The 23,612-nt window shown below is 36.1% G+C and overlaps 1 protein-coding gene across 5 annotated transcripts in view; it reads right to left on the reverse strand.

Moving 5' to 3' along the window:
- Positions 1–18,725, reverse strand: part of SPY (Tetratricopeptide repeat (TPR)-like superfamily protein) — a 97,176-nt gene extending 78,451 nt beyond the window's left edge. The window contains exons 1-9 of one of the 5 annotated variants that reach the window (XM_089811832.1): positions 18,588–18,725; positions 16,080–16,611; positions 6,410–6,571; positions 6,082–6,257; positions 5,915–5,990; positions 2,994–3,122; positions 2,529–2,648; positions 2,283–2,351; positions 2,091–2,172 (exon numbers count right to left, since the gene is read on the reverse strand). In XM_089811832.1, the coding sequence (XP_089667958.1) occupies positions 2,091–2,172; positions 2,283–2,351; positions 2,529–2,648; positions 2,994–3,122; positions 5,915–5,990; positions 6,082–6,257; positions 6,410–6,571; positions 16,080–16,553 (1,288 nt within the window). In that variant the 5' untranslated portion in view covers positions 16,554–16,611; positions 18,588–18,725. Of the gene's footprint in view, positions 1–2,090; positions 2,173–2,282; positions 2,352–2,528; positions 2,649–2,993; positions 3,123–5,914; positions 5,991–6,081; positions 6,258–6,409; positions 6,572–16,079; positions 16,612–16,718; positions 18,130–18,384 lie in introns of those variants that run through there. The other 4 variants (XM_089811833.1, XM_089811831.1, XM_089811835.1 and 1 more) reach the window with 4 other exon arrangements.
- Positions 18,726–23,612: the final 4,887 nt, after the last annotated feature.

The raw sequence follows: 23,612 nt of genomic DNA on the forward strand, positions 1-23,612 counted from the left end.
AGTGTATGAGGGTGAAGAGATCCAAATATTTGTGACAAACCGCCATATGTCACAAGCAATTTTCGAATTTTTCTCCCGCTTGGAATTATTGAAGGTATGTTTTAAACTTTCTTTAGTTTCATTTAACTTTTTGTGTCATACTTCACATAATTGAATAAAATGTTTTTTGTGTTTACATATTTGAAATGTGTTATATACTTACAATTTAAATTTATATGTTGCATTGTTTAGTCCTTAGACGACTTGTAAGGGTGAAACAAGCATTGTCCAAAATGGTTATTAGCAACCAATGGGGTAGATGGAAGCCTGTTGATATAGAAAAGGCTAAAAATTGTAAAGAATTTGATCTTGAGTGATGATTTTTGGAATAGGGTGGAATATGTATTAGAATTCACCAAGCCCATCATCTCTATGCTTCAATTTGTCAACACTGATGAGCCTTGTTTGGGGGAGATATATGATGCCATGGACTCCATGCTAGACAAAGTGAAAATGGTATGTTTAAATTTTTGTAGAAAACTTTATCCTTATTTATTGAGAGATTTTTATTTCTATTTTTATTAACACTACATCAAGATAACTTACATGAACATCATTTGACATCCCAAGGCATTTAGAGGAGAGATCAAGATCCTGAGGAAACGTTCTAGAAAAAGGTGGAAAAATTGTTCTACATCATTAGAACAAGATGACTAAACCTTTACACCACTTGGCATATGCAGTTTCTCCCAGGTATTATAGCAGTGAGATACTTCATATCCCTGGTAGAGTGGCACCATACAAAGATCCTAAGTTGCTAGTGGGTATAAGAAGGCATTTAGCAAGCTCTTTAGTGATCTTGAGGTGGCATCGAATGTTAAAAGAGAGTTTGTAGACTTCGTCTCAAGAAAAAAAATGCAGATCCTGATGCATCAATGACCAAAGTAAAATAGATGCCATTCGATTGGTAACCATGGGCAAGGTTACATGTACCTCCAATTTCTTGTCATTAAGATCCAATCACAAGTAAGTATTTAAGTTTCTTTTTTTCTCTTTTTTTATAGCCACTTAGCTTGAAGAATTAGCACTCTTAAATTCTTATGGTCTAATAATTTACACTTTCTAATTTTTTTTTATTTTGTTGGTTGTCTCTCTAGGTTGCGAGCTCTTTTATTGCTGAGCAAAATTAGAGTACATACTCCTTTATCCACTCAGTTTAGCATAACCAGTTGGGTTCCAAGAAAGCAGAGGAGTTGGTATATATTCACAACAACTGACGCCTCCTGTCACACAGGGATCCAAGATATAAGAAGGGGCCAGAGAAGTTGTGGGATGTATTACACGACACTCTCGACTTGGATATGACCGTCTAAGATCTAGCTAGAATTGCCTTGCTAGATGTTGAGGAGGACCACGAGGAGGATGTGAGAGCATCTAGGGCATATCATTGATAAACTATTAAACATTTGTCATTTATCATTATGTTTCAAACTTTATTATTTGTCAATCTGATAAACTAGTTTATGTTTTGAAATTTCATTTTGCAATTTAGTAATTCAATGTATGATTTTCTTTACAATCAATAACATAGATTAATAAGCGAGTATTTAATGTTTATCTTTGACATTTAGAATTGATTAATGATCAATGATCAAGTAACATTGATTTATTCATACCATGAAATGAATAAGTTAGTTTTACAATTATGTATGTTTCTCTTTTTCTTTTGCATTAATATATATAAACTCACAAACCCACCCACGGACCCAAATAGGAAAAAAAAAATTGCCCAAACCATTGAATCCCGAATCTGTCCCCAAACCCAAATCAGCAACTTAGGTAGGAATTGATTCTTCTTAAAACTTCACAATATTTCTGAGCAAAAACTTAGCAGAATTTTGTTAACCAATTGCTGCCCCAAATCAAAGCAACAGCAGATTGCAAGGCAATGTCCAACAAGAGTAATGTTAGTTTTGTGTATCAATAATAATTGTCTTATTAATAGTCAATGCCATACAATAGTATTACATCACATTACAACCATGCAATGAGAATCTCATGTGCAGAAAATTTGCATAATTACTAGAAATCAAGAGTTTCCAATCAGTCACCTAGGTTATTATAAGCTTCCGCATATGTTGGATTTGCTAATATAGCCTTTTCAATCATGGTTGCAGCTGCATCCATTTTTCCCTGCATGTCACAAAAAAATCTAGGTCTTATGAATATGTGATGTTCTCTTTAAAAGAACCGAACATTTGACAGTTGTATATGTTATAATTATAGATCTAAACAAAGCACACCTGAACGGTGTAAACCACACCGAGATTGTTAAGTGATTGTGAGAAAGAAGGTTTGATTGTCAGAGCCATCTGTGAAGTATCCGTAAACTTCATAAGTTAGATAAAAATCCCACGATGCAATTTTGACTATACCAATTATAAATCATGGATGGATTATGAAATTGGGAATTTAGAAATCTTATCAACTGATAACACGACTTTGATATTGCAACCACAAACATTAGTATAAGTTTATGGATAATTCACCTGATAGCACTCAACAGCTTTATCAAGATTATCCCTATCTTTGTAAATGACTCCCAAATTATTGCATGCTTCCGCACAATGTGGATTGAAGTGCAAGGCAAGCTCATACATCACTATTGCCTTCAATATAGACCATTAAACAATGAAAAATGCACTCAGTAGACGCAGTTAACTTATCCATGTTCATAATTTCAAACACCGGCAGATAACAAGCAAAAATGTTCATGTTCATGTTCAAGACAGTGCAAAATAAATTCATCCACAATGCAGGTATATGCAGTGCATTCTTGAATCCAACATGCACATATAAGCACAGAAAAATGCAAACAGAGACAAACCAAGCGAAAACTCTTAGAAACAAATTATGAAGCATTGGAGCATAAATTAGTTACAGATGATAATCTTCTCAAGTTTTGAGATTGGCATGGCCAAATTTGGCATATTTGGTACTCTGTTCAAACTCACCATGTCGAACTTCAGCTGTTCACCATATGCTACCCCAAGATTATACATTGCATCTGCATAATGCCAATTATATAGCAACGCCTTCTTGTAATGAGTTATACCCTGTTGTATATCACCTTCAAGCTTCACCTGCCATTTGCATCACAATTTAGGCCTGTCAAAATTTCAACATTAAACAATGCCTTGCAATTATATTTAAGGTTTAGAGAGTTTTACAATAGAGCAAAAAATCCTAAAAAGTATCCCTAACAGCATCCTACATGATGTACAACATGACATGATATCCTAAAAAGCCAAATAAGTATTTTTGATATTAAAAGCAGCAAAACAAGGCTGTTGTGTCCCTTACAAAACCACAAGCCCTAAGGTGTTAACAATGCAGACTAAAGCAACAATTTACAACAAGGTCAAAAGAAACCATTGACAGCAGACTAGCAGCATGGCTATCAACCCCAACATCAAGAGTGGGTAGACAACTCAGCCACATCATGGGGAGGAGGATGAGTGACAGCAGAGTAATTTTTTTCAGTAGGGTCTCCACCACAAGGAGAGGGTGGAGGAATCTGGTGAAGGGTCCAGTCAAATCAATGTTATTAATGAATTAATCAAATATATCTAGTATGAAATTTTATCAAGGTTTTCTGTTATATGTGGAGGATACAAGGGGTAGATATGAATTCATAATGTATCTAGCTTTCATAATTTCAGATAAGCTCCAACTCATCCTGTCAAAGATCATCTTATCTGTCTACACCTGCAGCTAATGTGGGGTAAGTAGTTGATGGCAAGCATTTGATCAACAAATGTCTTCAAATATGTCAGACAAATGGACCTCAACACAATATGACAACACTTGCACTTTCTTGTCTCTTACACAGGCACTGCTGCATTCTTAAATCAGCTGCCATTTTAACAGAAAATAAGAAGTGCTAAATCACTTTGGCCCTATTGGAAGAGGCTGTATGGAAGGGAAGTGTAGAATAATCATAGGTGACCCTGCAAATTATCTAGAGGCATGCTAAATGACATTGAGTTCCCCTAATGTCTCTCTTTTCCCACATCCAGCCTCCTGCATAGATTTGATTCTATAGGACAGATTGTGACAACAGCAAAACAAATATCATACATATCCCATGCTACACAATGAAATTAACTTCTTTAAGAATCTTTATGGAAGAGAAAATCCTGAGAGGTTATTTCAACCCCTACAATTCACCTTCCCTCCTCCTGCTAGGGAAAAATAATCATGCTCTTGAGCATATTTTTCATGAGACATTTTAGAAGGAAGATTAGGCAATTATACAATTGTGAGAGCCTTTAGATTACATACTTCATACAGTCAATGGAAATTATCCCCCAACAGGCCACCTCTCTTTCAATTTGCAATACTGGCACAAGCAGCAGCATGAAATTGATTAATATTTACATGTAACAAGAGCAGCAGGGCCTGCTATTATGAAAAATTTTACAAAACTTTCAAAACTACATTCCGAAAGAAGCATCCATTGACCATAAAAATGGTTTAAAACATATAATACACCATTCTGTAATGTTACCCAGAATTGCATTTCCACCCTAAATGCACCCATCTTGGAAATGGAAACAGTTTTGGGGATGGGGGGTGGCCGTAAACGCTTCCGAGTCATCCCCAATGAAGCAAAATTTCACAAACCATCCGTGGAACTTGGAGACACCAGCGAAGGTTTTGAAAACCGTTTACTGTCATGAATGTCACAATTCGGTCATGAATGTCATAATTCATGAGTTTTGATCACTAAAACACTTAAGAATATTTATCTATTTCACAATATTGTTTCCTTCAACTCCAACAGGTTTTTCTACTCATTCAATTAATTACGTATGTTATCAAAGTAGCTTCTGATTACTAAGATACTCTTTATTCAAATTTGATTTATTGAAGGGCACATAGTAAAAAAAATTCTACTTTGTGGTTTCTTTCACATCTATTTTTATTAGTATTCAATTTCATACATACATACATATATATAGCTGTACCCATACTCTACCGGTCTACTCAAACACCAAACCGGTATCCATTCCCAAACCAAAACTGGCAACTTCGAACTTGAGCATGATAATTCACTCCAGAGAATTAACTAAGAATCTAGTACAAGCAAAGGTTGATATCTCTTGAACCTAGTGGTCTATATGAAGTAACCATGTCATAAGTTCAATCCATTATTCCATGGTAAGATTGCAGGTTGCAACCCTTTATTCTGTGGTTGGTTTTTTTTGTTGTTCCCAGACTTCTTTACAGTTGATAAAATGGCTTGATTTAAATCTCCTCAGATTTTTTAGCACTTTCATAACCTATCCAATTTCTATTGATTTATAGTACCTGCTACTCCTTACAATATTTTAAGAAATTTACATTTAGACTGCTTTATAATATCCATTAGAAAATTTCAGTTTCCTCTTTTTTTGCACAGTTCTTGTCAAAGAGCATATTGTTTATCTATAATTGAAAAGGTCTTTTTAAAAAGTTCTGCTAAAAATTGGGGGGAAAACAAACGAAATAAGTTCATTGGATTTGGATACAGACAAACAAAATGGTTATTTCAATAAAAGATGTGAAAATAATTATAAAAAATACAGCAACTTTCAATTTCCAATAACTAGTTTGAATCAAAATTGGATGTGTGTGTTTGTGGGGGAAAAATGTAGGTAGATGGCAATCAGTTAAAAATGGAGGTCCTTCAAACACAAAACTTAAGCATCTGCAAACATACATACTTCAAATGCTCAAGACCAGCAACGTCAACCCTTGTAGGCAATCAATTCAAAGCCTTTGCATAATTCATATTTCTTAAAGAAATTGAACTAATATGCATTCCATTTGACAAAAACAAAATCTAAGGATAAAGATAACTGAGAAATAAGCCCACAGAGCTATAACATGCCTTGGTACCAAGATCTGTCAGGGCTATTGCCATATTGTTTTTAGCAATTTCAAAGTTTGGCGACACAGCTAGACACCTGTCAAAAATAAAATCCTGACATATCAAAAGCAGTTGTAGATTAAACATGGGTACAATATATGACAGCCAATAATCACATAAATTCCTACCTTTCGTAGCATGCAATGGCAGCATCCAAATCACCACGATTCTTATATATGACTCCCATGTTGCAATATGCTTCAGCATACATAGGTCTTTGAAATGCAGCTTTTTCATAGCAATTAAGTGCCGTATCATATTGCATCATTTCTGAGTACACAACCCCTAAATTGTAATAAGCAGGCTGTATTACCAAACATAGACAGAACAGATTACATAACTCTATTGAATATTGATCTTTCTCCAGAATTCCAATAAAGAGAACAGAGAGAACAAAACTGAAAATACCATTATTTTTGGAAAAATTAACAATAGGATTTGAGACTTGCAACTTACAGCATAGCGGCTATCTGCTTTCAGGGCTTCATAATATTTCTGAATCCCTTCTTGGACATTTCCTGCAAGTTTCAAACTGGTCCCAATATCTGTCAAGACAATTGCTAGGTATTCTGCAGCAGGCTTGTACAAAGGATCCACAACAATAGCCTTCTGATATGCCTGCAACCAATAAACAGAAGCAAATTCAAATTTATTATGACCTAGCACAAACAAAAATATTTATAACTCACGAGCAAAATAGCAAAGCTAACAACTCATATCCACAAATTCATTGGCAGCTGTGCTCCCAAGTTTACCAGGAACCCCTGCCGATGGGCCAGGTTCTGGTGCTGGTCTGGATCCATCAGAGACACACCAGGGCCAACTATCCAGGCAGGGTAGCACTTTCTGGACAAACCAATGGATTATCGACAAGAGTTTTTAAAAGGAAACGTTTTTTTTGTTTTGAATTTTTTTGAATTAAAACAAAGAAATATGTGTATAACAGATCTTAATGAACCATTAGAGTACATTTTTTGGAGGTTATGGAGCTTGATTGAAAATAGTAAAACTACAAGCCATGGCAAAACATGTACCATGAAGATCCCTGTAGCCTCAAAGGCCTTAATTTGGCTTGGTGTCAGGGACTATGCCACTCAAACCCACACTATATGACAACAAAGTAGCTACCCCCAAAACCTAGCTCTAAGTCAAAAACGCAAAAAGTGTTAAGTGGTCTTCTTTTGAGATACACGAGGACCATCACAGACATGGGTACAACCACCTCAATATGCAAAGTTGTTTCTGTCCCAACTACAGTGGGAATAGCAGCATGCCAAGGACACCCAACTTCGAAAGGCCCAACTTCATAGTGAAATTAGTCACTATAACTTATGTATTGATCATATGAGCAAATGGGTACACGAAGTCAGGATTTCCACCATCTTATGCTGAAAGACATAATTAATATTTTTGTTTGTATTTTCTTTTCATGACAAGTCTCTCATCTCCTCATATATTCCTTCCTGCATTCTCCCTTTACTTCAACTTCTACCAAGAGATGAACAACAATGTCGGTAGACTCACAACTTTGGTTTGCCAATCACATGTTTATTGTGTAAACATGGCTTGGCTGTTAATATTTGGGAATTAAATATGACTAGAAGGTGACTGTATTTTTTTATCGCATTAGATGATCATAAATATTTGACATAGGACATTCAGATGCCCGTATTTACAATTTTGTTTATATGACTTTGATAATGAGAATTCATTATTCATCTTTAGCGTAAAATACTAAAATGCCTCTGTGAAGGAGAAGGACAGAAAGGAATAACTGCAAATATTGCATTCATTGTCAAAAGAAGAAAATAGAAATGGGTGCTTAAATTGTATATAAACCTCAAGGACAGATTTAGTAGGCAAGAGAGTTTCTTAAGCATGCTGTTTCTTATGCAAAGTTTCAGCACTACCCATAAGATTGATTATGCATTTTGGAAAACATTTTCACAAGATTGAGATGAAATATAATCAATTATAGGTATGCTTATATATACAAATAAATAGCAGTTGCAGTAATTGTCAAGAAATACCAACTATTTGAAAATTCAATGACTACAGATAAAACTTACATTGTTAGCAATAATAATAGCAGTTGAGAGTCTCAAATGCCAATCATGTCCCTCACCAGAGTTTTTAGTCACCCAATTGTGTGATACTGTGATCTCTTTTTGCGTGTGTGTCACATACGAATTTGTCAATAGCTAAATGTTGGAAATATTAAAACTACCACACTTTGCTTTCAACATCAACCATTTGGGTACTGCTGAGGGTTTATGCTTTCACACTTGGCATTTAAACTAGAGTACTTCTAAATGTCGAAGTGAAGAAGCAGAAGACCAGTTGACAGTTGGTTCCAAGGCTCGCACCCAGGAAACCACTAATTTTGTCACCAACAGTATGGAAATTCATCATGACCCATGCAAAAGCCATAAGATTTGAAGGTTTACAATCACGCAATGCTCCTGCTAATGCCATAGTTAGTAATCATGCCCTGCTATCATTTGGTATTTTGTTATGTGTCCACTCTAAAACAATGACCCTCTAAACTCAAGACCCTACAACATTGACCTGTGATAAAACTTCTTTTTTTCTCTCAGATGGTACCATTGTTCCCTCTTGCTCATGAAAACAAACATACAGCTAGTAGGACTAAAGCTCTGATACCCCTGTAAAGACCTAAAGGTTCAGAAGCATATACATAAACAGTTTGGCTCCGCAACTAGGCAACATTGTTGAGGACGGAGCCTAAAGGCTGACCTTGTCTGACAGCAGTTAATGCTGCATTTGCTCCTCTCCTTTCCGTCATTATTAAGAATAGGAATTTGTGATGGGTTTCAAATTGCCTGGCAAGACAAACAGTTCTGCAAGCAGTGAGTGACCAACCTAAGTCCCATCTAAAGTGAAGCTTGAACAACATAGCAATGGAGGAGCCAAATCCAGCAAAGGAACCAGTGATAGAGGTAAGGATTCTCTTACCACTGCTTGTATCATCAGACCTAATAAACAAATGACCTTCACAATCGAATTCTGCCATGTTTCTTACAGCCCGAGCCATTAATAAGCTTCCATCAAGAACATACCTTAATATTGGATTCACAATACTTGGGGCAAAAAAATTAGTTTCCATTTCTCATATTTACATATGATTCAAATGGGTTTGTTTTCAATATTCTTTGTTAACCCTGACTCTCCAAAAGAAGTTAATAATCAGTTTTGGAAAACTGCTTCTTCTTGTTCTAGGGCAATGTTGGAGCCGTCTAAAACCATTCAAGCTGAGATTTTGGCCCTCTCTAGCCCTCATTGGATTAATATTGTCAATCATCCTCTTTCCTGTGGAATTTAATTCCTCAAGCCCTAAAGTCGATTGAAACCCATCTTGAGGGTTGACAAAATTGATAGCTTTCTTCCACATATGGAAGCATCGATCCAAGGAGGGATTTCGTAAAGAGATTGTGTTCGATTTATGTGATCAACCCTATTGTGTCCTATTTCCTTTCTGGGTGGTTTGAATTTCTGCTTCATTTGTAGAAGAGAGGGCCACATGAGGCCCAATTGTCCTCTCCTTGAATGAAAATCCCTTCTTTGCCCAAATCTAAGACCAATATAAAGGGTGACATCCATCCACTCCAGCAAACTAAAAGGGTGACATCCCTCCACTCCAGCAAACTAACTTGTTGGTTCATCTCAACAATTGAAAATTTCCAAAATCTTAATGTCTCCCCTCTTACTACCTTTGAAAATCTTTATACGTCCTTGGATTCACTCCAAAACCCTAAACCAAGGCATAGGACTCAAAATGCTCAACAGATTTTTTTTGAAAATATCAAGAGACTTTTGGGTCACATATTAAAAAATAAGGACTCTACCGCTCCTTCCCTCTAACTCCTAACCCTAACATTGTTCCCCACCCCCCCCCCCCCAACATCTAGCTCCCGTTTAGGAGCAAATGTCCAACTAGACGACTTGGCCACTAATGGTGTGTAGAACATGACACCTCCTAGAGGAGGTGGTGACTCTTGTAAGGTAGTTAAGGAAAAAGTTGTTTCTCAAGCTAGGCTAGATGCTATTAACGAAGCTTATGATCGTTGAGGAGCAACAAACTCAAGGTGATGGGCCCATTGTCAAGAAGAAGAAAGGTGTATATCCTAATACTATCTCCAATATTAAACCTTTGAAAATCCAAAAGAGGAAACTTCCTATTTGTGTCCAGAGCTTCCAAGCTCTAATGAAAACTGATTCTTAATGTTTTCAATGGAAGTTAAGAGTGCTTCATGGAATGTCAGGGGTTTAGAAACCTCAGATAGAAAATATGTCATTAAGAGGTTTCTTAAGATGCAAAAAGCCATTAACTTTCTCCTTTGGCAAGTGTTTAGGGGGTAAATGGAGACACTTTAATAGGGTTGTAGATCTTTTCTTTTCAAGGGCCAATAAGCCACTCAAATATGCATGAGAGGGAAAGAGGGGAATTTTCAAATATGATTCCACTTATGATCCAAATTAGATTAGCTAGAACCCAAAGGAAGAAGGGCGCCAATGCCAAATTCAAATCATAAAGGGGAATGCAATACAAGGAAATGTACTCTTTGGCCCTTAGTAGGATAATGAGAATGTGAAATGAACCAATTGCTTAAATAATGTAAATCTAAATGCTATGTGTATACAATTAGCCCAATTAAGATATAGATCTAGGGTAAAGATGTGAAAGGAAATAAAATATGATGTATTTTAACTCTAAAAGTTGCGGATCTAAACTATTTTCTAAAAATTTGATCGTGGATCTCGGAATGAAACAACGAAAGGAACGAAACCCAAAAATCTCTCGGCAAAAGGGCACTAAACGACTAGGTCAACTTAGAAGGACGTCCTACAACCAGGTTGACATAGTCTAGCGACTCTGCAATGAACTTCTCTAGAAAGCTCCCGAGAAGTAGGTTTCAGATCTATAAATTTTGACTAGTATCTTGCAAATAAACACAAAAAAGAAGGGCTTTTGTGGTTGGCTTTGATGAGGGTTTGCCTTGGTCTGACTGAAAGACAAGATAAATATTAGGATTCAACTTGCTTGAAACCCTTATCAATAAGGATTTTGTATGTAAATATATTGTAGATCTCGAACTAGGAATGTAGTATCTCCACACTTTGCAATAGATCTACCATAATCCCATCATGGTACCATGGATGTAAATGTGTATCAATGAAGAAGATGATGAATGCTTCCATGTAGATCTCCTCCCTTGATGGCCAACAATAAACTAGATCTTGAAGAGGAAATGCTCGCAAAGGATTCTTCAATGCTAGATAGAAATATCCTTGCTTGAATGCTTGAAAATCTTGAATACCTGAACTCATTGAATGCAAAAGGTAGAAATCTTGACTTGAAAGCAAGAGCTTGAGAGTGCAAATTTGATCTTTGAATTGAATTAAGAAAATGAAATCTCCAAGACTCCTTATATGTGAGTTTTTGGGCAGGAAAACAATACAAGCCAAAGAGAGAGCCAAATAAACTAATTAAACCCCTGAGGCCTTTTCGGGCCCGAGCCCCGAAATCAATGAAAGTCCAAAACAAGTCAACTTGAGTCAACCTTGTCCCAAGGATTAGGTCCAGAATGCCATAGAAAGCAACGGTAGATATCAGGATAAATAGAGAAGAGGCAAGTGTGTTCATTTTAAGACGTTTCAGCAAGAAGTTAAGGTGGTCGGATTCTACCTAGACATTTCTTTGAAATGCATTTGACCGGATGCAAAGGCCTTTTGTACCAATCACTTGATGGGTAAGGGAGATTCTTCTATATTAATAGTTCCCATATGGCATAAGTTGATCTCAGATTGGGGTTGCTCCCCTTGCAATACAATAGTGCGGGTGATGTTGAAGTACAATGATATAGAATTTGGTATTGCTCGATGTATGCACCCAATGACCAATATGAAAAGGAATGAGTTGAAGAAGTGGATAAGTAGCATGAAGGATATCCCTTGGATTGTTGCAGGTGATTTTAACATGGATGAGAATCCACAAGATAAGGCAGGAGGACCAAAGTTTGAATGAAGAGGTAATGAGAAATACAAGTGGTCCAAATTGGTCAACAAACTTAATCTCTTGATCCTCTCGCTAGATAGAAAGCAAAGTATAAAGGTATATGGCAAACTTTGTCAAACTTCCATAAGGAGGGTAGGAGGATCTATTGTAGGCTGGACAATTTTTTTGTCAACAAAGACGCCTTTAGCTTCATAAAGGATCAAGATAAGGTAAGGTGTCAAGGTCATCCCTTGCTCTTTGTCCAACCATCATCCTATCCTTTGCTCTATCTTTCACTTGGGCAGACCCTCCCCTCCTAGTAAATGTCATAAAGCCTTTGCCCTTAAGACATCTCTTCTTAAGGATAAGGACACTAAGATTGCTATTCAGATGATTTTGTGGTATAATGATGCTATAGTGAAGCATTGTAGAGCATTGAGAAATAGGTGTAGGTGTAGTGTACGAACGGCTAGAAAACTCCATTTCAAGCTGTGTGTAATAAAAGAACCAAGGACTCTAGGAGAGAAGAGGCATTTATGTACAATAATGTATGAAAAGTACAACTTGTTATTCAACAAGAACCATCTGATGCCAAGGCCCTAGAATCATTAGCTCACTCAAGAGACTCCCTAAGAAAGTTACAGCACTTAAAACTCAAGGTGCCAAGACAAGGGCCAAAATCAATTGGCTTAGTAACAGAGACAAGGGATCTAAATACTTTTAAATTCTTAAGAGCAAAGAGGCTAAAGATTAGATTGAATGCATGGATGAAGAGGGCAACACCATTAAATCCCAAGAGGAAATTTTGCAGGCTTTTACTGCTTACTATCTCTAAAGTTTTTACCTCTAAGGACAATGGTATGTCTATGGATAAGATGAGGGACTAGATCAAGGATAATACCCCAAGGAAGGTTCAGGAGGAGGAGGTGTTAACCCTAAGCAGGCCCATTACCATAGAGAAGATTAATAACACCATCCTTAGAATCAGTAATGAGAAGGCACCTGGGTTGCCAATTGAGTTCTACAAAGAGAACATTAAATGGACACGTCAAGATCTTCTCCAGTTCTACAATGAGGTGATTGAGAATGAAACATTAAGCTCGGTTATCAACTTTGGTCTTCTCAACATCATTCCCAAGAATGGTGACAAGACTGATTAAGAATTGGAGATTTGTTACCCTTCTTAATGTCTCATACAAGATCCTAGCCAAGTCGCTTGCTCCAAGGTTGGGAAACATTCTCCCCAAAGTGATTCATTCCACTCAAATTTGGTTTGTGAAGGTGTGTCTGTTTCTTAAACTACCCAAGTCCTATGTGCCGTTGCTGAAAGGTTGTCCCTACTGAAGTGATCTGATGGCACCCTCCTTTGTGAAACTAAAGGCAAATGTGTATAAACTCCTTGTTGGTACTACTGAAATATTTGATCACCTAAACAACAAGTGCAGCCTTAATATTCATTACCCCAATTGGTGCAAATACCTTATGAACTTGTGGCATTCCCTGTTGAACCTAAAATCATATGCTTCATGTGACACCTTTTTCTACACAGGCTGCCAGTTAAGAAACAAAATGGTGGGCCAAATATCTGCTCTTTTTGTCTCTGTTGTGAGTCCATATCTCATGTCTTTTTTAACTGTGTTTTGCGAAGGAATGATGGGGTCTATCTGGTCTTTCTTTGAATGGCAACTTCTCTTCTGGAAGTTATTTCTGGAAAATGCTCAGATGTTGATAAGCATTGCAATACTCTCTAGTTTATTCTTTCTCTCCACATTCTTTGGTACATTTGGAAGTTTAGGAACAATGACATTTTCAATAGTAGGGGTAGAATCCGTACTGAGTCTTTGTGGAGGCTCATAGCTGTTAACATTTCCATGCAAGTTACTGTGGTGATGAAAGTCAAGGAGCACAAGCTTCTGAAGGTACTCAAAGAATGTGGTGCATCCCAATGCCAGGAAGCATGTTGCATGACTTTCCTACAAAGTTTAATGAGGAATTTGACTATGAGATTACTCTCGGCCAACTGTTCCAGCAGATTAGAGAGGGGAAGAAGGTGCAGATTCAACCCCAGGATCCCCCGCATGCAGCCGCAGTTTCACCAGTCCCTGTGCCTTGCACCCATGATGTTGTTCCAGTTGCTATTGTCCCAGTCTCGTACATTCAGTGCTCCTCCAGCGCCACCTCTTCTTCCTTGGGAGAGGCATGGATGTCTAATCCCTACAATGTTATTATGCAAGATGGCAAGAGGCTGAAGTGGGCAGGTGGGCCTATGCCCTGGACTGCATGCAACTGACTTATTATACTCACATTTTGTATGTAATAACCACATGACTTGTTCTGTAATTGTTCTAAAAAGGGGATGTTTTATGTATGCTTTGGTTCCTAAACAAGATCAGGTGGTATCTAGTATGACCTCAAGATTCTGTAAAGGTATTTACATTATGCTTAACAGAAAAGAAAAGACACTACATTATTGGAACCTCACCAAGAATTTTTTACATTACCAATTTTGAAGAAATTAAACGTTACAAAACAGCATCTATCAATTTCTAATGCTTGTCATTAAAATTTTAAGCACAACGAGGTATCGACCATTGAGCGAGAGAGGTATCGACCATTGAGCGAGAGCATGATTGCACCCTAATCAAACCCAGTAATAAAAAATAACATATCAATAGCACTTCAATACTGGATTGTTTAAAGTACGGTAAGCATGATTACAGTTATGGTGTTAATTGTCAATGAAGTGTGTCTGTGGTAGCCAGAAATAGCATTTGGTAAATTTAAACTTAATCAAAAAATCATTTGATTCTCCTTTCATATTTTGATAAAATGACTTAAAAAACAATTATATTTTGGGCTCAAGTTTATCAAGTACTGCTTTTTCCAAGTGATATGATGATTTTAGTTCAAGAAAGGTTATAACTCGTTTTTAAAATCCCTTCTAAAGATTTTATATATGTCAACACACTTGTATCAGGAATTTTACACAGTTATATGATACCTGTCATAGGTGTCTTAAATTTTATTTGAGAAATTTTCATAACCATGACCCACTCAAAATTCAGTGGATGAGAGATGCCCTCTTTAACAAGTGTTCGAAACAGCGATTGGGTTTCAACTCCAGCTGACTAGTTCGTAAAAATCATCTCAGGTATCAATAATTATTTATCTCAAAGAAATTCAAGAGCTTAACTTGTTCACTATATGTTACTAAGGATCACTATTATATAAGTCCTGATGAATTTTGATATTTAATAAATTTCTAAAGTATAACAAAACACTAACAAGAAAGCAACAAAAATATTTAAAAGAATATTGTCAACTTCCAGAAACTGAGTCACAGGCACCAGCCCCTATTCCAAGTCATTACTGCCATAAGGTAATCAGGCAACATGTCCACGTGCGAATTCACAGCCACTGAAAGATATTCAAATGGCAAATCTACAGACTTCAATTCTATCAATGTTTGGTAAGATCAGAGAAGATAATTACAGCAAAGTTCTTTCTCACATGCAATTTTAAAAAATTTCCCAACATATATTGATCTCTGCCTGCAATCTGCTAAATAATGGGATATTCTTATGTCATTCACTGCAGCTCACAGCTAAAAGATAAGCAAGGTTACCTTACAAGTCTCCCAGAATATTTTCAATAAATTTACAACAATTACTGATATTGGCCATCGTATCATCACTGTATAAGAAAAATATAAAGAAAATTTTATTGCTTAGTTATAAGTATACCATTCAATAAGCTTTCCTTCTATAATTGTCCATGCTGAAGAGTCATACAGTTACGGGAAAAAGAGCTCAAAAGTAAGTCGCTTGTCATTAAACCAAGACATACCAAATAAAATCTTCAGCAATAATTTGGGGGGTAAAATGTCCAAATGATTACAACCTAAGTCTCCTCAAAACACACTTAACAATAATCACATAACAATATGCTCAACAAAAGTTTTTCCATTTTAGAAAAGGAAGATTTGAGAAAATCAGTTGAGCATTTAATACATTAAGCTTACACATAAAAGCATCGCACACATATATCGTTCAAAATATCTCTTAGTTATAGTTGGAAAAGCTATTTTCGGATGCTAGAAGCACAACATACCTCTGCCGCCTGTAACAAATGTCCTTCGTCCTTGTACAAAACCCCACAATGTGTATAAGCACAAGCATTTTGTGGATCTAATCTAATAGCTTCTGCAAAGCTTTGGAACGCTTGCTGAGTTAATCCTTGCATCTGAAGACAAATTCCCTTTCCAATATGAGCTTCAACATTACTTGCGTCTGTTTCCAAAACAGTTTCGTATAGAGACAGCGCATCCATGAACTTGTTCCTTGATCGAAGAATATTGGCATATGAAAGTGCATCCTTCCCTTGAAACTTTCTGAGAGGAGAATCCGCAGGGAGAGGAGAGGCAAAATTAGAAGTATTCACTGAATGAGTTGTTGTCCCATCAGCTGATTTCTTTAAGTACTCATTATTATTGCCAGTTGGATCTTGCTGATCCCTTACACTATTCACTATTGGGGTCTGGGGCTGACTGATTTGTGATTCTGTCCATGCCATAACTGGACACATTCAGCACCTCAATGGTGCATTCCTTGCCTCTTATATAATGCTACTGCAAGGATGTGTGCTGTAATCACAGAAGTCCAAATTACAGAATAAAATAAGAAAGGTTGTGATGCAGAAAAACAAACATTATCCAATTAATGGTAATGGTAACATCTAAAAAGTTAATACATTGTGAACGTCGTTGCTTGGACACAATTTTGCACCAATGTAAATTGAAACAGCATTCATCAGCTCTAGCAACAAATATGCCCTCAAGTTACAAATATTTCTGCAAAGTTGATGACTAATAACACCCAATGTATGCACAAAACCCAAACAAGAAACTATTGTTGTAACATAAAATTCAAACATCACCCATCAGTCCTCACATTGACAGTCCCCTTGATATGCTAAAACTTGAAAACATTAATTACAGAGAAATGGTACAGAAATCACAATCTAAGTTCAAATATCATACAATAAACTGTTTTTGTACCAAGGTAAAAAAAAAAATAGATACTGATCATGAGCCCTAATGCTGAAAATCCCTTCAGTATAATACAACCTCGAAACTTATACAATAGACTTTGAAAAGCTAAAAAAACCCAAGTTGGGATCAAAACTAGACACAACTTTAGAATCAACTAAAGATTCAAAAAGTCATTGAAACACCCTCTATGAAAACTCTCCTAAAGCTTTTAACACGACTTACAAACTTACACAGAAATATGATGAAGCAAACCTATACTATAAATCTAGTGATACAGAAACATTAATTTAACCTCAAAAACCAAACCATGAATTTATTTGGCATCAATGTATGAATCAAATAATATTAAATCACGATCATCCCTGGCCATCAAACTGTTCACAATCTATATCATAAAATAAACCACAGTTTAATCTCAAAACCTACCGACACTGTTTGTGCATCATGTGAAATTCAAACAGCATCCATTCCCTCCCCATAATACATCTTAACCATTTTTATATAGGAAGCTAATGATGCATGAACCACAATCTCAGCTCAAAACTCAAACTAGACATAGCTTTTACATAAATGTGCGATTCAAACACTAGCCACCATCCCAGGAAAACCCGCTATGGAACATAAACGGACAATTTATTTATATTAAAGCACCAGCTGAAGCTCAAGATCCAACTAGACCCTGTCTTAATGTAAATTCAAACACCAACCAAAATCCTCAGTGCTAAAAATTCCCTCCACAGAATCTACAAACATTAACCATGAATCTAATGGTACAGAAACGCCAATATAAGCACAAAATCCATACTAGGCCCTGTTTTTGCACGAAACTAATGTCCAAACAGTAGCCACGAAACCCAATACGACATCCCTTCAATATAACTTGCCAACATGAACTATAAAACATAATGATACAGAACACCCAATTCAAGCTCAAATTCCAGTAGAACCTGAAAAGTCGGGCATTCTTTAGTATCAACATAAGACAACACTAACCATCACGCCTTTACGCTGAACATACCCTCAATACAAGACATCTTCAAAAATCAAACTACAAAAATTACGATACAGAAATCCCTCTTCACGCTCAAAACCCGGACACTGTTTCTGCAACATACACTCCAAAAAACAACTCACAGTCCATAGTACAAAAAATCCCATAACGTAACTTCTTCTTTTCTTCCAAACCAGAAAACATAACATACTTCCCAAACTCACATCAACAGACCATTTCGACAACTCTGAAGCAAATGTCCCGAAATGCATACTTCAAAAGTAAATCCTCCATTTCCAAACAGTCCAACAATTAAAACCCTAATTAAACTCAAAACAGAATAAATGCAATAATCAAGTCAAACGCTCATTTACCTGCAGACAGAAATCATGCAGATGCTCTTTCGAAAAGCCCAAGATAACAGTCAAAGAACAAGAAAAAAAAAATCAAACAGCCGGAAAAAACATATTTAAATGCGTGCCTACATGTAGAAAAACGGAGAAGCAAACGGGCAGAGAAAAGCAGGGCGTAAAATGACAGTCGGGAATGCAATGCAACATATACAGTGCGTATATACCTTTTTAAAAATAAAATCAAGAGCATTCCATTCGCTGCAAAGAACGGCTCTGCTCTCTTTCTCCGCTAAACGTAACGAAATGTTTAAACGTCGTCCCTCTACTAAATTTCGCCAAAATAAGATACGCTTTTTTTTTTTGTTTTTTCCTATTTTCCATTTTATTTTCTCATAAAAACCTCACATTTCCAATTTATTTTATGGTATAAAATAATTGGTGTGTGGAGCCCACTTGACGTGCACGTTTTGCAGTTTGGTAATAACAATGGTGATAGAGAGGCGAAAGGGATTTTAACTTGCTTTCCTAAAGCGATGATGTTATTTACCACTAAACAGATATTTTAATTTTTCCAAAAGATTAGGTGTGTATCTATTTTAAATTGAGGGACACATTTTTATTTGTTTTTTACTTAAGACATGGTGATACTTGTTCCAATTAAAACGTGCATGAAGCATAAAGCTACAAGCAACAAAGCGAAGAAGTCTTTCCCTTTTTGTGGAGGTCGGATTCAATTATACTAAATCCATGTATCTGCTTTAGCATGTATTGTTGTTTCTATTGGAGTATTATCCTTGGGAATCCAATTTGAGGAGTGATTCTATGTAGGAAATATAATTTGGAAAATATTATATTTTCAAAGGGTGTATAGATGTAGATTATGTTTGTTAGGAGGGAACTAATGTTTTCTTTTACTTCTCAATTAATTTTTTTCCTACCAAACATAAATTATATTGTAAAGTTTGAGAGACAATATTTTAAAAATATACATATTATATGCTAATTTCATACTTTTCATCGATTGATACAAATTTCTTGGGGATTTTGGATAAATTAAGGCACACAAATTAAATGTGTCTGGAACTACACAGGGAAGAGATAAGAACGAAATAAATGCTCGCATCTCTTTGGCTCTCTTCTTACTCGTGCTAAATTTACTCCAAAAAACCCCCCTTAGCAAGCAATTTGATCTCCCCTCCTCCATATCCAGTGAAACTAGTGACAAGAACACCAACAATTTGCAGAGGTGTATAGTATTGGAAATGCTCATGTCCGCAGGGTGTCTAAAGAGCCTCCAAATCAAGATGGAAGACATAAATTGCAGTAGCAGCCCCATCGCAAATTTAGCGGCCCTGACTAATCTGGCCTCCTCTGTTTCCTCCAACAATTGCAAATGGAATCTCCTCAGGGACCTCCTGCAGCCACCATGTGATCGTACTAGAGAACCAGAGAGGATTGAAGTGGTTGATTCGGTCGCGAGCCATTTGACCAAGGGGCCAAAGTCGAAGGAGGAGGGTTTGGAGCTTGAAGCTTGAGGTGAAAATATATGCGCAGGATGATGTGGCAAAAGAGTTGTCACGTGTGGTCGGTGAGGGGGACACCATCGTGCCGCCATGTGTCACTGACTGGGCAGTAGAGGCTGAGGCTAAGGAGGTTGTGGTTATTACCAAGTGCGTAGAGGGTAAGAGCAAAAGGAAAAAGAACAGGAAGAAGAAGGCGATTCAGAAGACGATGGAGGAATTGGTGGGTTTTATAATGGCCAAGAATGCAGCGAGTAATGGTATTGATAATAAGGGGGAGTTGGGATGTACTTGTGGGATAGGGAAGGGGGATTATCATCATCGCAACTGCTCGTACCCTTTCACATCGTCCGCCAATGTTATTCAAAGGAAAATTAAGCTACAGTATGACGAGCTTGTCCACTCCAATGGGGCAAAGTCATTTACACTTGCACAAGTAGGGGGTTTACTAATTTTGTGAAATTTGATTTGTTGAAAAGATATGATTGAAACTCTACTGATTTAATTGGTCGAACAATTCCAAAAGCCCCTTCCGCTTCATCAATTAATGGCTTGATTGCCGATAGCACCCGCTCGGGGTGTACTAGATCTGATACTCGATGATCCCAAAAGGTAGGGACTCAAGCTCACAAAGAGCTCTTATTTTCTAGTTTTTAAGGTAATAATTTATAGTATAATAGTAAGTTGTGAGTCTTTCATTTGAGATGTCTTGAGTTTGAGCCTATTCAAATTCAATAATAATAATAATTAATCTTGGTTTCAACTCTTACCCATAAAAAAATGAGAATATACATTTTTTCTATTATATTTACTTATAAAAAGAAGGTATTTCTTAAAATCAAAATTATAGGATACATGACATGTGTTAAAAACCTCTATTGTACCTTAAGGGAAACTTTCATCTCACCCCAAAAGTAAAGTAAAGACTCGTATTATCCACTATAAAGTTCAAGGATATCCTTCATTCTAAAATCTCTTCAATAAGATACTTCCTAAATAAATATCTTGAATTACTTTTCATATTTTACAATTGACATATTTAAAATGTATATACTAGTTTATCAAGTTTCTAGCTCAATAAATTTATTTTACTTTGAATCACATTGTAATTAGTCATCTAAATTTAGAGGGATATTTTTAAAAATTGGGTAAATATGTGCATGTGATAATGTTTTATCATTATTATTTTACTTTCAAACTCCCTATGAGGCATAAAATAGTAGTCAAGAATTTATACTCAAAATAGTAAAGGCTCCTGAAACAAAAAGTTGTTATGTTAAAAACATATTTTCATGTACTCTTAACTTAAGAAACCTCAAATATGTTTAGAAGAGGTAGTGTCTACCCCTAGTTTATTTTTCATGTTTTATTGTCAAATTATTTTAGGTCAATTTTTATGATTGTGTGTTATGATTTAGTAGTACTGGGTTACCTGATTTGATTGATGTTATTTCATACTTATTTATCTAATGAGCTACATGATACTCGATTATTTCATGTGCTCATGGTTACTCTTTCGATGATGATGCTTTGTATATTTCATATAGTGATTTGAGTTGCTTTCGTAATTACAATTATATGAGTGATTTATATGTGGTTTTATGGTTACTTACCCCATACTTGCATGTGTATGGTGTACATGTATGTTTTGTTTACGTTTGACGTTTCTAATGTGGTTGAGGGAGGGAGTCGTAGTCACCTGCTAGTCGGGATCTACACGATGTACCACTCCCTGTCATTGTCTATTTAGTTTAGATATATATGCATATGTACATGTTCGGCTTTTATGCAAATTGCAGGTACTGAGCATCGACTTCACTAAATTACCAAGACGAGTGTGTCCTATCACAGTATCTCAATGGTAAAGAGGGGAGATTGTTCTCGAGTCCAAATCCTAAATCTGAGCCAATTGTCTTAAACTATAGGACAAGTATCTAAGTTATTTACCTTTTTGAATTCATCAAGTGATGTGAATTCGAGATTTTGACCCTTGAGTTTGAATTTGTACTTTGTCTTTTAGATGGGTTTTCTTATTAAGCTTGTGGGTTTGTTGTGATTTTTAGTTATAATTAAATCAAATAAAGATATTATTAAATAATTTAATTAAACAAAAAAATTATAAAGAAAAAATCAAAATTTAATTATATTTAATTAATTTGGAAATTAATCAAATAGAAGAAATAAAAAATTGGGTAAGTATGTGCATGTGATAATGTTTTATCATTATTTTGTTACACCATTTTTTTATTGAAAAAAATGGCGAATTTCTACAGAAAAGTGAAAAAAGTAGGAAAATCAAATTATCAAAGTAGCAGGAGGAAAAACCCTAGGTTTGCGCATATGACTGACATCAATGCTCAAGCTCACTCGAATGAATGCTTCAGAGCAAGGTTTCCTTTGGCAATCCAAGACCCTAGAAATCCTAAATATGCAATCAAAAAAGTGAATAGTTTCTCCATCTTGGAGAAATTAGAAGGAAGACATTAGCAAAACTAGCATAACCAACAGATGGCATGCTTGCAACAAATTCCTTAAAATAGACAAAGACCCATGACTGCTTTTCTTTCTAAATTCCGAAGTTCATTAGGTAGTCCTCATGTCTTCTTCACCATTGACAGCTTGGACAATCAGTTTAGAGTATTTACTTAACTAAGTATGCCCTCCCTCATTTTCGCAAGTTGTCCCCAAATCCAACTAATTTAGACTTCCATTCACCTTATGCTCAACCTCAATCGGATAGGCTTAGTTTTCGACCTACATCTAATATTTATTCCCCGAGTGCATATATCCCCCCACATCATCATCCTATAACAACATCTATCCATTCTCCATCAAACCCTTAAAAACTTCGCAATCCACAAACCCCACCTAGATTTGAAGAGAGCCCCATTAGGATATACAATAAATAAGTGGAAGAAACTTGGCTTGAATGTCAAAAGGTAGGATTTTTTGTGGTTTGGAATGGTCCTGAGAAATATCTTTCCCTTCTATCTAACTAGCTAGAAGAAAACTACGATGAATAGGTAAGTATCTCTCACTTTTCCGATAGAATCCTCTATCTGCATTGTTTGGATGATTCAATTAAAAAAGAATTTATTCTAGCTTCTAAGTGTTTTTCAAAAGGGCATGTTGTTAAATTCATAGAATGGTCTCCTGATTTTAGCATAGAAAGGTTAGATTTTATGATACCAACATGGTTCATTATCCAATCTCTACCTTTGGAGCTGCTACAATTAGAGATACACAGGTCTCCAGGATCTGTGTTGGGAGAGCTTATTAGTATTGATTCTACCTTCTAGTGTTGCAATAATGTGAAATTGCTTGTCAGGAGTAAGTTAAACCAGATAGCATAGATAAATAGGAAAGCAATAACTAACAAAGCGACATATGATTTAAAATTGTAAATATTTGAAGGTAAAATATCAGAGATTTTAAGATTAAATGACAATGGAAAAATTAGATTAAAGACTCTTCCCCTCACTTCAGATTTCAATAGTAAATTCCCATGGATAAGAATCTTGAGGAAGAGAAGGAGTCAAAGGAATCTAGATCAGGACATTTCTACATCTTCACAGGGGCTGTTTGAATTTCAAACAAAACCATTTTGCATAGAGGAGACAGGTAGTGAATGGACAGATGAAATGCCAACAGAGAAAGTTAAACTTAAATTAGTCATAGTGGCCGATCATAGCAAGAGCCCAAAATTGTCAAAAGAAGACAAGTTCACTA

This window comes from Cupressus sempervirens, chromosome 11 (genome assembly GCF_028749045.1).
Source record: "Cupressus sempervirens isolate cs-2001-9-10 chromosome 11, ASM2874904v1, whole genome shotgun sequence".
In the NCBI taxonomy this organism is placed as follows: Eukaryota; Viridiplantae; Streptophyta; class Pinopsida; order Cupressales; family Cupressaceae; genus Cupressus; species Cupressus sempervirens.